At 39.9% G+C, this 15,469-nt stretch overlaps 3 protein-coding genes across 7 annotated transcripts in view; 2 read left to right on the plus strand and 1 right to left on the minus strand.

Moving 5' to 3' along the window:
• The first annotated feature begins 1,376 nt into the window (after window positions 1–1,376).
• Window positions 1,377–6,512, plus strand: LOC110952426 (uncharacterized). Its single transcript, XM_022195962.2, has 10 exons — window positions 1,377–1,671; window positions 1,859–1,921; window positions 2,293–2,426; window positions 2,506–2,559; window positions 2,646–3,177; window positions 3,262–3,347; window positions 4,416–4,506; window positions 4,635–4,772; window positions 5,410–5,518; window positions 5,601–6,512. Exons 5-10 carry the CDS (start codon window positions 2,982–2,984, stop codon window positions 5,998–6,000), a joined length of 1,020 nt encoding a protein of 339 aa, XP_022051654.1. The 5' UTR covers window positions 1,377–1,671; window positions 1,859–1,921; window positions 2,293–2,426; window positions 2,506–2,559; window positions 2,646–2,981; the 3' UTR covers window positions 6,001–6,512.
• Window positions 6,513–8,049: 1,537 nt separating this feature from the next.
• On the minus strand, window positions 8,050–13,267 carry ccdc97 (coiled-coil domain containing 97). 2 transcript variants are annotated; one of them, XM_022195963.2, is made up of 7 exons: window positions 12,844–13,267; window positions 12,518–12,706; window positions 11,576–11,735; window positions 11,198–11,286; window positions 10,932–11,124; window positions 10,694–10,817; window positions 8,050–8,293 (listed from the first exon to the last, which is right to left on the minus strand). In XM_022195963.2, exons 1-7 carry the CDS (start codon window positions 12,988–12,990, stop codon window positions 8,179–8,181), a joined length of 1,017 nt encoding a protein of 338 aa, XP_022051655.1. In that variant the 5' UTR covers window positions 12,991–13,267; the 3' UTR covers window positions 8,050–8,178. The 2 variants fall into 2 exon arrangements, with proteins under 2 accessions (XP_022051655.1, XP_022051657.1); XM_022195965.2 differs by lacking the exon at window positions 12,518–12,706.
• A 1,790-nt stretch (window positions 13,268–15,057) lies between these two features.
• LOC110952428 (myocardin-related transcription factor A-like) overlaps window positions 15,058–15,469 on the plus strand; it is a 38,135-nt gene continuing 37,723 nt past the window's right edge. For all 4 annotated transcript variants that reach the window (XM_051941853.1, XM_022195966.2, XM_051941861.1 and 1 more), the window contains exon 1: window positions 15,058–15,195. The gene's annotated coding sequence lies outside the window, so the exon portion shown is untranslated. The remainder of the gene's footprint in view (window positions 15,196–15,469) is intronic.

Below are 15,469 nucleotides of genomic sequence, written 5' to 3' on the forward strand. Positions count from 1 at the left end.
ATCTGGAGCTGTGGTTAGGAGGAGGGGGAGTGTTTTAGTTTAGTTTTATAGAGTCTTGTGGTTTTATCCTGGATGACTGAGTGATCTGGAGCTGTGGTTAGGAGGAGGAGGAGGAGTGTCTTCATGTCTTCACTTTAGTTTCACTTTCATATCCGGAGAAGCGGAGGTAAGTCAGAGACTCGTAGAGCTGTCTGTAGTGATTCTGTGATAAATGAAGTAATAATTTCAGGAGACGACTAGACATGAATGAGATAAACTGAATTAGTGCGCAGGTAAACACGCAGAGCTGCTGTTTGAAGCACTGAGAGGAAATGAAGGCAGTTTAAGTCAGAGTTAAAAACGTGGACGCTGTAATAATACGAGGAGTACACACACACACACACACACATATATATGTATATATGTGTGTGTGTGTGTGTGTGTGGTCTAACGGTTCAGTGCGTGTTTCGATGTGAGTCACGCATGCGCAGTATGGACCACTGTTAGCTCATTGAATGAGCAGGTTTACACTCAGTGAGATAAAACAGGCAGGATTCAGAATCACTGATCATATCTCTGTATTTTATCTGTTATTGCTCTTATACAGTGTTTTATTTTGGAACTTTTTCTACTTCCTGCTTTGAGTGGTCTTTGTAATTCATGAATCTTCAGGCGCTCAACAGCAGAAATCATTCCAGTTGTATTGTAGATATTTAATTTGTCCTTTGAAGGTTTATTCTGTATTTGTGTTGCGTGTTTGACGATAACAGACTACTACATATATCATAGTTCCACTGTGCTGTTTATAAATGCTGGTATTTACTGTGAAGCTCTGACAGTCAGTGTATTCATGCTGTTGTTCTGAACATGCACATTTTGCACTTATTTTAGCTTATTTGTCTTTTGACTAATTTGATGCTGATTTGAATATTTGAGTGAGAATTGAAGCAGAATGTAGCCGAACCATGAGATCACTAATCACCTGTATCGTGTTTTAATCAGTTAATCCGTCATAATTAATGCTAGTGCAGCCTGCAAACAAAGTGATTTATGTGTTTATTAATATTTAATAAAGCAGTGCAATTCATAAAAGCTGCTGTGTTATAATATCTGTGTTCCTGAACATATGAGCTCTAAATAAACACCCTGACCTGTGGATTACACGTGAATCCTGAAAATAACAGCAGGGAAGTTAAAGGGTTAGAAATAATAAACTACATGTTCTCCTGATCCAGTCCTCTGTCTGTGAAGTCTGAAGCAAACGCTGCTACAGATCCGGTTTGTCGATGAACAGAAAACATTTAGAGACCTCTCAGTACAGGAATGTTTAATTCAGTTTTATTTGAATGTCTCAGGATGCTTTCCTGAATGTCCTCTGGCTCTTTTGTTTCAGAGGTTGTTCCAGAAGGTTTGTCCTGGTGAGAAGGACTGTGTGTTTAGTTTAGAGAGAAGACATGAAGAGGAGAAGAACTTGGGCCAGACCCCTACGTGGTGATGATGATGATGATGAAGAGGAGGAAGAAGAAAGTACTTCTGACAGAAGAGATAGTTTAAGGAAACGAACGAAAGTCAATTACTGCACTGCTGTTGATGGAGAGGATGAGGAAGAGAGGGAAGACGAATATAAGGAGGAGGAAGATGAGGATGAGGATGAGGAGGAAGATGAACACAGCCAGAAGACACTAGAAAACAGTGAGTTTTTAGAGTCATAAACTGAACATGCAACATGTTTTTGAATATCTTTCTCTTTACAGCATGTCCCAAACTGAACATTTACAGCAGAATCAATGCAGAGACGTGAAAAACATCAAACTGAAAACCATTTTTAATAGAAAACTGATGGATTTCACTGATTTCTGTCTGCTTATTTTAAACCTAGACCCTTTACTTGTAACCTGTGGAACCAAAAAGGGAATGATGGATGCAGAAAAACTGCACAGAGGTAAGCAGTTAAAGCTCACAGCAAACATCTGATCATCTTTAAAACAGTTTCTGTTAATTATTCCCGCTGAGAAAAGAGACATCTTTTAAAAATTCTGATGAATAAATGAAGGTTGGAGGTGATTGTCTTACAGGCAGCAGACCATCACAGCGGAACAATTTCACCACAACTGACTAAAAATATGACGTTCAAAATAAAATTACTTAAAAACTATTTTTCTTTGTGGTGTTGGTGAAATACTGAACAAATCTCATTTTTATCCAGTTTACTTTTATTGCATGAAGAATTCAGAAAACAGTTTTCTTCTAATTTATTTGTTCTTTTCCATGTTTCCATGCGGTTTGTGTTATATTGTGTTGTTTCTGGTTTAGGTGAACCATGCATTGAGTATGAGGGCGACTTCTTCACTCCACCTGAATTTGAGGACATTGCGGGGAAAAGCAGAGCAAAGAAATGGAAAACAAGTATTCTCTGTAAGAGGAAACCTCTGCAGTATTATTTTGATGTAAGTTTTTATTCTATTTTTAACATTTTTCTGTGGGTTTTGTTTGTTCAACATAAAGAATCGAACTAATTTATCACAGAAAGAGCTGCTGACCACGGTGGGATACCACAGGAGAAGGAGGGAATCAGCGAAGGTAACTGAACTCTGATTCAGACTTTATCAAACAGAATCACATCAGCTTGACAGAAATAATATCTTTATTTTTTGTTGTTCCTGCAGCAAACCACAGCATCAGGTCGTGAGTCTCCGTTCAGTGACGAGGAATCAATTGCGAGCAAAAATGGCAGGTTTCAAAACATTCCAATGAGCTTCATTCACGAGTGGAAACAAAACCCACAGGGAGCAGGCAGCGGTTAACCAGAGTACAGAATCACAGACAACAAATAGAAGAAAGAAAATGAAACAATACAAAAGGTTCAAGAAATAAAAGTAAATAAATGCACATAGCAGAAGAGAGCTCAGCCAGAAAATAAACCCTCTGAAGGTTTCTTTAACCATAACTTAAACCAGAATACGTTTTAAAACAGAGCAGTAGTAACTGAGAAGACGTTAAAGATGAAAACTTTGCTTCCAGACGGTGAGAACATGGTGATGCTGATAGAAGATAGCGAGGATGAAGCTGAAAATGACGGAAAGGCCAGAGACTCAGCTGAGAGTAAAGAAGAGCAAGATGAAGTGAAAACTGGAGAAATGAAAGACGAGGAGGTGACTGAAGTTGCTGATATCCATGTAGACAACGTTGCTACTGACGGTAAGGTTTCCTACAGGAAGCAGCTGGTTACTGGATGTAGTGTTGGTGTGTTCCTGTGTGAATATCACTCTTCTTCTTTTTCAGAAGTAATACAATCGATTGCAGCAGAATTTCATAAACAAATAGCACAGAAGAAACAACTAAAGGTAGCCCTCAAGAGGATTCAGCTGGTAAGATGGAGAGATGATCTTCTCTGATGCATCTCCAGACACCTCTGATGTTGTTACCACGCTAACATTGTAGCTTCAGGGTGGCTGGTCTCATGGTTTGTCTTTTTTCTGCTCCCCATATGGATCTGAACAAGTCTGATGGTCCCCTTATTTCTTTTTTAGATTCAAGATTAAATCTCTGCAGAATTAAAGACAATCAGTGAAACAAAAACCAACCAACTAACCGACTGACTAGCTAACTAACTAAGTAACTAACTAACTAACTGACTGATCGACTGACTGACTGACTAGCTAACTAAGTAACTAACTAAGTAACTGACTAACTAACTAACCAGCCAGCCAGCCAACATCTGTGGCTGTCCTCTACTGCGTTAGGAGCTGTAATAAATGTCAAAGATGGATGTAGCATCTGGATGTGAGGAAGGGATTTAGAGCTGCATTCTTCCTAATGACCAGCAGGGGAAGAAGACAAAGACTGCATTAAAAGTCTATGAGAAAATTATCTGACTTCTTACTTGATTTATTTTCTCAGTATTTATTATCCTAATGAGATTATCGCTAGTTTAAAGTCTCATTTAATACATCACGGTGTTAGTTTATAAAATAGTGTCCCGTTTAGAGGTAGATAACATTAAACAGAATGCTGTAGGGCGTGGCTGCCTTCATTACCTGTTTCAGAAGAACACAGCTGTAATTTATTCCACTCAGGGTGTGTCCTGATGCTGAGCAGCTCCTCAGACTGAGTCATTGTTCAGGCTGTAATGTTGATTTGAGATTTTCCTGCTTTGATAAGAAGTAAAAGTACCTACTATGTAAGAGGTTTAACTTGGACTTTCACATCAGTTTTGCCCTTCATGGACAGATATGCTTCATCTGCTTTCATTTTCTGGAGGTTTTATGTGCAGCTACCACCTCAAACTCTCCAAAACAGCCACACATCTTTTCCCACTTTATTTTTTACCAACCATTCAAAGCAAATGCTGATTATTGGCTCTCTGAAAGATTAAACCAGTAAAATATAGTGAGTCCTACATCTGTGTTGTAAATGTCTTCTATCCCAAATACTAGGTAGTCAGCCCAGCAGAAGAGTCGCACTCCTGTACTCCACCTCAGACCAGAAGTGATGGTCAGACCAGCCCCATGGAGCTTCCAGAAGAAGGTTTGTGAATCTTAATATAGTAACTGTCCTAGCTAAGGAAACCCCCGTTTTACTGTGTGCATAATGTGATTAAACGAGTCCTGTCCTCTAGTGGTAACTTGAGTTTTATTTGTGTTTATTTCTAACAGAGTGTTTGTGTGAGGATGAGGATGCTCACAGTGATAAGGAGGATGAACACAACAGTCCAGCAGCAGCCGCCGACTCTCCAGCTGCTCCTGCTGATTCTTCACAGATATCAGATCCTCTCCTCACTGCAGATGTTCCAGGTAAAGTATTCGCTAGTAATCACATTCAGGGAACGTCTTCTCTCAGTCTGCTAGCTGTATGTTAGATTAAAACAATAAAACCATGATTTGATCACAGCTGCACAGAGGTTCAGTGGTTTCCTGGGATCTTTCTGCATGGAGTCTCCGTGTTCTCCTGTACATGTGTGGCTTTTCTCCAGGTTCTCCAGCTTCCTCCCACAGTCCACAAACATGCTGGTTCTAAGCTGTCTGTAGTGTGTCCTTCCACATTAAAAACTGTTTAGAAATGGTTGGTTAGTGGCTCAGATTCATAAAATCCCAGACCTCAGTCTGATAGGACATCTGTGGTTTGACCTATGAAGGTTCCATCTTACATCTGCTGCTAACATCTTGGTTCCTGATCCTACAGGACACCTCCAGAGCTTCACTGGGTTTGCTAATATGGCAGCAGCATGATGCAGCGTCTCAGAGCTCCTCATAGTTTCATCGTATTGTTTTCTGCAGCTGTACAGTGACTATAAAGGCCTGGAATCGAGGTCTTGTTCAGTTTTTGCCTCGATGGGTCACACCTGTTGTAGCAGCATTAGTGGAACTCATGCAGTGTTAGACTGATGGTTTTAATTCTGTGGCTGATCAGTTCATGTTTCTAACTTTGCAGGCCCTTCAGCATCACCTCTGATTGTGCAGAATGAGGATCCAGGAGAGACGGATGTCCCCAGCTCTGGCCTCGATACAGCACAGTCCCAAGGGATAAAACAAGAGACGAGGTAAGGTCTAAAAGCCACATTATTTAAATCATAAAGGTGCTTAATGTAGTGGCACAGACTTAAAATAGTGTCCCTATAACAGCAGTCCCCAAAAACCCGAAGCCTCAGACTACAGTCCAGTGAAACCATCCCTTCATACCGGACCCTACATTCTGGAGACCTCCACCATTAAGACCTCAGACTACATTCAGGAGGAACCATCCCTTCATACTGGACCCTACATTCTGGAGACCTCCACCATTAAGACCTCAGATGATGTTCAGGAGGCCCCAACCATTAAGACCTGTCAGGAGGAACCATCCCTTAATGCTGGACCCTACATTCAGGAGGAACCAGCCAATCATCTACCATCAGGACCTTCTTTTGATGAAGACACAATAGACGTTGATCAACTGAAGAGAGAAAAACTAAAAATGCAGTTAAAAGTTTTAAAATTACAAGAGGAATATTACACATTGAAAATTATGAAATTAAAAGAATGAAAACGAGTGACAAGAGATTAAGTTCAAGTTCAAGGAATCTTTATTGTCCCCGTGGGGGTGAAAGTTGACAAAGAATGAGAAAAGGCTGCATGACAAACTCAGTGACAATGATGTGGAATGATGACTGGTGTTATAGGTTTACAAAAAGACATGAAAGTATGACTATTAAATGTGGTTTACAGGTACATCTAAGCCTCCTTCATTATTTATGTTTTATCGTAGAACAGTTCCGTGAAGCAACAGTGGTCTGTAAATTCTAGCCTTGAAGTTTTAAGGAAACAGATCTATTTAATTATTCATTAATGAAATACCAAAGGTATTATTTCTTCCCCAAAAAGAAATGCTTTTTGAGGCCCTAAACATTGCTAAAAACTTGAAAATCAGAACTGGTGAAAATTTTGATATTTTAGAGGAATTTCACGTTTGTGGCAAAATAGTTGAACAGCGCCCCCTGCAGTATTAGGAACACCGGGCCCTGCAGCACGTTGCACATAGACCTATGATATTTGTGTTCATGTGTAGGACATCAGGATGCACTAAAACACCTCTTTGACACACACCTGAAACCCAACAGGACGCCATTTGGAGTTAAGTCAAAGTTTCTGTGATTTCATCTCAGTTTTTATCTTTTTTAAGTGAACTCCTCCCAGGAGCTACGTCCAACACTCATCAGATCTGGTCAGTACATAGAACAGGCATTAGTGATCAAAAATGATTAAAGTCTTCCTCAAAGATTACAGAATGTAGCCCTGAATTTTGATGTTTCACCATGAAACAGGAAGTTCTGTCTAACTAGCCTGGACGTGCTCCATGATCGGTCTCCAAGTGTGACACTGTATTAGGTGAGTCCTACAGTTATTAGACTCCATCTGATCTCAGTCTTATCAGAAATATAGTGAAATCTGTGTGTGTATTTCTTTAATCTGTGTCTGCCCAAACTTTACTGTCATTCTGGTGCTGATGTCCTTTTTCCTTGTTCCATTGGTCAGAGTCCTTCCAAATAAATGACGGTAAGAACAAAATGGACGGTTGTTCTTCTGCTGAGTAAAACAGATTTAGTTTTTGAACATGGTCTTTAGCAGTAAGGCTGGTTTCCTGTTTTTTTTAATTTACTGATGGTCAATGTCTAACTCCCTCAGTAAGAAACATCCCAGTCTGTCTCCAGGTGATGAAGAAAACTATGTGAGATGTTGGAGAGTTCAGAGGACGCAGAGGAGCTGAAAGGAAGACGTCTTTATTTCATCTGTTCCTCATGAGGAAGTTATTTTAATTGACCAGTATAAAGTGGAAGACTCTTTTTTTTTACCACAAAGTAACGTGAACCTAAGACCTCTCTTTAATCCCATCAGTGGTTTAGTGTTTGCTGCAGCTGGACTTCTGTTTAGAAGGAATTATTCTTGCTGTCACCTCCACCTTCCCCTCAGGGATTTATCTGACGTTGTGTCTAATCTCACTAGTTAAGTAAAGCTGAAATTCTTCCTCTCAAGTCGATAAACTGAACCTCTGGTTCAATCCTGCCATCTACAAATCAGAAATCATGTCAAAGTGAAGCCAGTGCTCACTATAAACAATTAACCTACGCCCTTATTTTCTCCTTCCTTGGTACTGAAACTCACTATAACGTCCCCTAAATGAAGAACCACCAGCTGATTCAGAACTCATCAACACTCAGAGAACCCCAGTCCATCCCAGCTGGTTCCAGAACTACACAACTTTTAACCCATTTTAACTGAATTTATGAGATTTAACTCAAATCTAAGCATCAATTCTTGTTAAAATTCCAAACTCCCCTCATTATCAGAACATTGGAGTCAAGAACTCACCTTATTCAAGCCGTTCAGACTGAATATTTTAACATTCACTGGCTTTAATGTAACTCCAGTTTTTAAAGCTGCCACAGAAATAACATGTATTATTATTACTATTATTATAATTACCATCATTTGCTCTAAGTGCTGCAAAGTTATGAAATGTAGTCACAGTCACTGGTACGAAGTGCAGAATAAAATGATTTTGTTTCTGAATTTTGAAGAAAATCAACAGTAAAAATTTCAAAAGACCCAAAATAATATTTATTACAATCAGATGTAAAAATAAAAAAGAAACAGAATCCTCCTTCTTCTTTTGTACATTTATATTTACAGTTCAATCAAACAGGAGTTATTAATAGAACACATGCTATTCTGTCATGTTTTCTTCCTCCTCTTCTTCATCGTCTTCATCAAAATATTTATCCTCTGCATCTCTGCTGACGATGTCCAGGTTGTCGTAGTCTGGATTCTCATCCACCTCACTGTGAAAAACACACAAACACAGTTTCTCCTGTTTTCTATTGAACTTTGTAGTCAGTGGGGAAGTAAAGGGGGGCTAACTTCTGAAGGTAACATAGCCTCAACTTAAACATTCAGAATTTACATTCAGCTGCTGTGTTGCTCCTTATCTTACCATAGCATGTTAAATTTACTGTCCTTAACCTCACGTTCTATCATTAAGAAGTGGGTTTTACAACATTAGCAGACCTGCAGACGTCCAGTTTCTCTGTGGTTCAGTTAATCTGTGAACTACTGATGAAGATGGAGAATTACTACTAGACAAACCAGCTATTTAGTTGACCTTATAAGTTCTTAAAACTTTAAGAGAAAAATATGTTTTTTTCCACAACATTTCCAGAAAGCCTCCTCACTCAGATCATTGACAGCCTTAAATATTTGAGGAACCTGACTGACAGTTATTTCATCCACCAGCAGGAGCTTTAGGCTGGTTGCTACCCAGTCATTGTGTGATTAATTAGCCAGCAGCTTTAACTAGTACAGCTGTTAACCAGCAGCTTTAACTAATGCAGCTGTTAACCAGCAGCTTTAACTAGTACAGCTGTTAACCAGCAGCTTTAACTAATACAGCTGTTAACTAGCAGCTTTAACTAGTACAGCTGTTAACCAGCAGCTTTAACTAGTACAGCTGTTAACTAGCAGCTTTAACTAGTACAGCTGTTAACTAGCAGCTTTAACTAATACAGCCGTTAACCAGCAGCTTTAACTAGTACAGCCGTTAACCAGCAGCTTTAACTAGTACAGCTGTTAACCAGCAGCTTTAACTAATGCAGCTGTTAACCAGCAGCTTTAACTAGTACAGCTGTTAACCAGCAGCTTTAACTAATGCAACTGTTAACCAGCAGCTTTAACTAGTACAGCTGTTAACCAGCAGCTTTAACTAATGCAACTGTTAACCAGCAGCTTTAACTAGTACAGCTGTTAACCAGCAGCTTTAACTAGTACAGCTGTTAACCAGCAGCTTTAACTAATGCAGCTGTTAACCAGCAGCTTTAACTAGTACAGCTGTTAACCAGCAGCTTTAACTAGTACAGCTGTTAACTAGCAGCTTTAACTAGTACAGCTGTTAACCAGCAGCTTTAACTAATACAGCTGTTAACCAGCAGCTTTAACTAGTACAGCTGTTAACCAGCAGCTTTAACTAGTACAGCTGTTAACTAGCAGCTTTAACTAGTACAGCTGTTAACCAGCAGCTTTAACTAGTACAGCTGTTAACCAGCAGCTTTAACTAGTACAGCTGTTAACCAGCAGCTTTAACTAATACAGCTGTTAACCAGCAGCTTTAACTAGTACAGCTGTTAACTAGCAGCTTTAACTAGCACAGCTGTTAACCAGCAGCTTTAACTAGTACAGCTGTTAACTAGCAGCTTTAACTAGTACAGCTGTTAACCAGCAGCTTTAACTAGTACAGCTGTTAACTAGCAGCTTTAACTAGCTGTTAACCAGCAGCTTTAACTAGTACAGCTGTTAACTAGCAGCTTTAACTAGCACAGCTGTTAACCAGCAGCTTTAACTAGCACAGCTGTTAACCAGCAGCTTTAACTAGTACAGCTGTTAACCAGCAGCTTTAACTAGCACAGCTGTTAACCAGCAGCTGTTAACTAGCAGCTTTAACTAGTACAGCTGTTAACCAGCAGCTTTAACTAGTACAGCTGTTAACTAGCAGCTTTAACTAGTACAGCTGTTAACCAGCAGCTTTAACTAGCACAGCTGTTAACCAGCAGCTTTAACTAGTACAGCTGTTAACTAGCAGCTTTAACTAGTACAGCTGTTAACCAGCAGCTTTAACTAGTACAGCTGTTAACCAGCAGCTTTAACTAATACAGCTGTTAACCAGCAGCTTTAACTAGTACAGCTGTTAACTAGCAGCTTTAACTAGTACAGCTGTTAACCAGCAGCTTTAACTAGTACAGCTGTTAACTAGCAGCTTTAACTAGCTGTTAACCAGCAGCTTTAACTAGTACAGCTGTTAACTAGCAGCTTTAACTAGCACAGCTGTTAACCAGCAGCTTTAACTAGCACAGCTGTTAACCAGCAGCTTTAACTAGTACAGCTGTTAACCAGCAGCTTTAACTAGCACAGCTGTTAACCAGCAGCTGTTAACTAGCAGCTTTAACTAGTACAGCTGTTAACCAGCAGCTTTAACTAGTACAGCTGTTAACTAGCAGCTTTAACTAGTACAGCTGTTAACCAGCAGCTTTAACTAGTACAGCTGTTAACCAGCAGCTTTAACTAGCACAGCTGTTAACCAGCAGCTTTAACTAATGCAGCTGTTAACCAGCAGCTTTAACTAGTACAGCTGTTAACTAGCAGCTGTGCTTTTATTTAAACTCTAATGTTCCAGGTAGTGTGGTGAGGCTGACCTGTAGTTGAAGTCTTTGTCTTTTCCATCGAGGAAACGTTGGTGCATCTGACTAATGAACTCCTCCCTGAGCAGAGCCTTCTCCTCTGGGTTTGGCTCCCATCCTTTCTGCTGGACTCCATCATCTCCAGGATGAATGAAGAGAGTCAGAGGGAGACAAACAAACACACATCATGTCCTTCTTCGTCTTCAACCTCCCAGAGCTCAGACAACAAACTCATTTTAGAACTTTCCCTCACCATCATCTTCGTCATCCTCGTCCTCCTCCAGCGCTCCCTCCTCCCTCTCCTGCTCCACCTGCAGACGGTTCTGGATGAGGCGCTCCTGGTAGGAGTTGAGGAGGAGGTTGGCCAGTCCTCCCGTTCCTCCGGCTGGAGCCCCTGGTCCTCCCTGAGCACCGTCCAGCATGGCCTCCTGGGAGCGCTCCATCACCTGCAGCATTTATCAGAATATGTGGAAGCGAAAGAGGAAGTAGATCATCTGCTGATCATGTGGTAAAACTCACCTCTTCATCAGTCAGGTACTGGCCGATGTACTGTTCATACAGCAGCGGCTCTCTCATCCGCATCTCCTCCTCACTGAAATACTGACCCTCTGGGAGAAGAAGTACAGGAAAAGAAGACTAGAATTACTAAAAGTAGAGTTACTGTTTGGAAGAAAAAGAGTACAGGAGGTAGATACAGGGTTAGCTGGTGTGATATCTCAGCAGTGGATTTCTAAAACTTCTACAGGATTCTGAGCAGCAAATGGAAGAATGCTACATGCAAATATGATGAGTGTAAACTGATTACTAAAAAGGTCTTTTACTGGAACTGTGTTTCCTTCAGCACCATTTAATACAGTGACTTACATATTCATAGGAGCTAATAAAAGGATCTCCTACCCTTCTGCAGAGCCCTGAGGGCAGCATAGCGCTGGTTTCTGACTCTGGTCCTGTCGGGGCATCCTGCAGCTCGTCTCTGGATCACTTTGCTGTAGTGCTGTGTTCGTGGGTCTGAGCTGACGTGGGCAAACGCTGGAAGGTGCTGAGGCTTCAAGCAGGCCTGAGAATGAGTTAGATAACACAACAAATATGTCAGTATTCAGTTCCTTTGACGAACGGTGGCTGACACATTAATAGGAAGACGGTTAAAATCAAAAACTAATCAGAAAACATTAACTGTCAGTACTTCTCTCGAGATCAGGCTACAGCTTTAGGGGGTTATTAACATTCCTGAAAGAACCAGACTATTTAATAGGTAAGAATTACACCGAGTCCGACATTAAAGAGGCTTTTTGAATCTCAATTATTTTGAACCAAGCCGTGTTTATTCATTTGATACAGAAGATGAAAGATAGAAGGAAAGATAATTAAACACACCCTTAAAGTCTGTCTACAGTCGTTAATTTCAGCCCTAAAAACTCACTTTTGTGTGTAAAAGTTACATATATAAGTGTTTTTCCCCTATGAAATAGTCCATTCCTACTTTGAAATGGTTTAAATGAAACTCTACAGCTGTTTCCTCAGAACGTGGACATCTATGAAGTCCACCTCCATCCACACCCGCTGACTGCTGATTTTGCTCATGATCTACCTTCCAGGATGAGAAAACACCCTGTGGACAAGTTAACAAGGTTAAAAACTCACCTGTTTTACCGCAGTGAGTCTCTCAACATAAATAACATCACTGACTGATAAGTATGAAAGCAACCAAAGATAGACTTCTCAGACCTTTTATTTATTAACTGCTCTCTGAATGCTTTGATGCATCGTTTGGCCATTTAACACCCCCAGAACACACACATGCACGGGTAAATGAACACATATGAAGCAGTAGACATGTACATGGTATCTCTCCAGGAACACCAGGGGTCTGCTCCTGTACTGACGCAGCAGCTCCTCTTTACGCTCATTCAGAGTGAGTTCAGCCTCTCCGATCTGCTGACTCTTCACCAGACTCCCACTCACAGCTAGAGCTTCGATCATCGCATTCACACAGATGGACTCAGCCGGACTTACACCCGGTATAATAACCTGAAACACAGCCAGTCCAGCAGAATAAAGACATTAAATACATGTTTTATATAAACTGATGCGGGGATTCCTGCATAAACACAGTCAGTACAGCAGAATAATGACATTAACTACATGATTTATGCTCATATAATAACCTGGGATTCCTCCGGGGGCTGCTGGGAGTCTGTAGATCTGTTTAAGCCACATTTCCGGGCCTCTGGTTCTTCTGGTAATTTGCTCTTGAATTTATTCTCACTCAGACTGGGTGGTGGTTTAACGGGAGGATCTATTTCCCCCCACATATTAACCGGAGCTACAGCAGATACCGTTACTGAAGATAAGCTAACCAGCTAACTAGCTAACGTTAGCATGTACAGGCTTGTTAAATCTTCAAGTTTCCGTTAATTCACTGCACTAAATATGTCGTCTACGGAAAGATTTAGTGATTTTCCATGACCTAGTGTGAATATTCTCACACAGGGAATAGAGGTAAAGGCTAAATAATAACTACTTTTAGCTTTGCTTTGAAAAATACTTAACCGCCATATTGGTCCGGCAGTATTTTTGACCCCCTGCTTTCCGACCGGAACAAAAGTTCCTACTTCAGTCGTTGATTTTCTGCCATCTGGTGGTAGACTTTGGAGAGGAATACTTTATAAGTAAATAATAGGCCTGTATATGGGTCAATCTATAACTGAGGGACTTCTGAAGTCCATGGGATATATCTGCACACATTTTTCTTAAAAGTAAAATAAATAATATTTTTTTATGTTCATGATGATCATGTCTTCACAAATTCCATAATTGTTTATTATGGAAACAATCACTTAAAAATAAACAAGAATGTGTGGATATCACTAAAGTGTCAACTAAATAACATCTTCTAATTAGTTAACAATAATAAAATGAGTTTATTCAGAAATAGTTTGAATTGTGTTCTTCTTATTAAGTTGACAACCATGACAGATATTTTTGTTTTGGCATTATATCAAATTTTATATGGAAAATGACAAATTAAATCGTTTTCCCCTAAGTTGCTCATTCCAAAAACACCTCTCCAGGAAGTGTGTTAATTCCAGATCACATGACCTGCTCCTCATGATGTCATTTCCTCCTGAAGAAAAGATTGGCCAGACTCCAAGGCTTTCTGACTTATTTAATATAAACTAGTCTACAGGTTTACTGCAATATCTTTAGAAATAACTTTACATTTCAGTTTTACATATAATTGTTACATATATAGTTGTACATATAATATTTAGAAGAATCTTTCTCTAAAATGCCATGTGGTGTTTGGTTACATAGGGTTATATATTTAGCATTCTGTTCCATTAAAATAATCTCTTCCTGCCTTAAAATAGCTTAAATGTAGCTTTATGCTGTTGTTTCCTCTGAATTGTGCAGATCTATGATGTCCTCTGTCTCCACTAATCCCTCCCTGCTGGCTGCAGCTCCAGCACACCAGCTCACAAACACAGTTTTTATCACTGCTCTGTGCTGTCCAGTGGCAGGTAATATTGGAATACTTCAGCCATATATGTTTGAGCCAGAAACAGATTCTGAAGAAGATAGAGAAAGCACTATGTTGAGAGATGACAAGATTGTTTCTTTAGGTTTGATACAAATGAAAAGTCAGACGATGGAATCTGTGTCTCTGTGTGTGTGTGTGTGTTTTAGATTATTTATCATCTGTAGACTGCAGTTTCAAAGTGTAAATACTCAGACATATATGAAAACACCATATGAACACGTGAGCAAGTTAAAAACAAACAAAAAGAAACTTAATAGGCTGGGCTGCAGAACAGCCTCAGAACTTAAAGTGGAAAGTCTAAATTTTAGGGATTTTGTCACCGCTTTATTGACCCTTTGAACCCTCCCCTTGTAACTCCCATTAATATATTCCATCAATTTATTTTGATTTACTATTTATGTGATTTATAGTTTGTTGTTATATATTTACACATTATTAGTTTGTGAAGAAAATGCCCAAAGTTCTCTAATTTAGTGTCTTTCAGTTCTATGTTTGTCCGAATATTTGCTGGAGAAAACAACCAAGAATATTTTCAAAATAAGTGCACCTGTTTCCGAGGACAGGTGAGTCCCATGGACTGGAGCAGCAGGGAGGAGATACCTGCAGGAATAAAGTGACTCTAATGTGAGTTAACTTCATTCTCATCAGTAGGAAGTGTTTTCACTGGAGATCAGGAGTTAATAACTGACCGGTCAGTTGGTCCTTTAAGATGCTGCTTTTCTGCCAGAGACACAAAGAGGTGAAGTGAGCTTCCTTTAGAACAGCTGCATACTTCGCTCTCTAACATTGCCTCATTTGGTCGACAGTCAGAGTTTTATTTTGAAAGTTCTAACAGGAAACTACTCTCACACTAGTTGACTTCACCATTCGTGTCGCGCGACCTCTCAGGACGAAACAAACATTTTAATCAGCTTCAGTGTGTTTTTGTGTGAGATGGACTACATGTTCTCCAACCAGGACCAGAGGAAGTTCTGAGGTAAGTTTTTAGCTCTGGGTTTCTGCTGCTGCATGCTGGGTAGCTTCAGAACGCTGATCATTAGGAAACCTTCTAACCATCTCTAACATTCATCTGCAGCAGTGTGCCTCATGGAGGGGAAGTTTAACCAACTGTTAAAGTGATTCTGCAGTTCACTGTTAATGGGGAACAGATCAGCACTTACACCTTCATTTGTTTTTTTAGTTTAAAAATATCTTTACCTTTTTAAAATTTTACAGTTATTTTTGGATAATATTTGGGATGCACGCTGGAG

This window comes from Acanthochromis polyacanthus, chromosome 2 (assembly GCF_021347895.1).
Source record: "Acanthochromis polyacanthus isolate Apoly-LR-REF ecotype Palm Island chromosome 2, KAUST_Apoly_ChrSc, whole genome shotgun sequence".
NCBI lineage: Eukaryota > Metazoa > Chordata > Actinopteri > Pomacentridae > Acanthochromis > Acanthochromis polyacanthus.

Excerpts from the sequence above, each read along its gene's own strand:
- LOC110952426 (XM_022195962.2), top strand. The coding sequence starts at position 2,982 with ATGAAAACTTTGCTTCCAGACGGTGAGAACATGGTGATGCTGATAGAA. Across the intron at positions 4,507-4,634 it reads CATGGAGCTTCCAGAAGAAG|AGTGTTTGTGTGAGGATGAG; the intron begins GTTTGTGAATCT and ends TATTTCTAACAG. Across the intron at positions 4,773-5,409 it reads CCTCACTGCAGATGTTCCAG|GCCCTTCAGCATCACCTCTG; the intron begins GTAAAGTATTCG and ends CTAACTTTGCAG.
- ccdc97 (XM_022195963.2), bottom strand. The coding sequence starts at position 12,990 with ATGTGGGGGGAAATAGATCCTCCCGTTAAACCACCACCCAGTCTGAGT. Across the intron at positions 12,707-12,843 it reads AGCCCCCGGAGGAATCCCAG|GTTATTATACCGGGTGTAAG; the intron begins GTTATTATATGA and ends GCTGTGTTTCAG. Across the intron at positions 11,736-12,517 it reads TGTTCCTGGAGAGATACCAT|GCCTGCTTGAAGCCTCAGCA; the intron begins GTACATGTCTAC and ends ACTCATTCTCAG.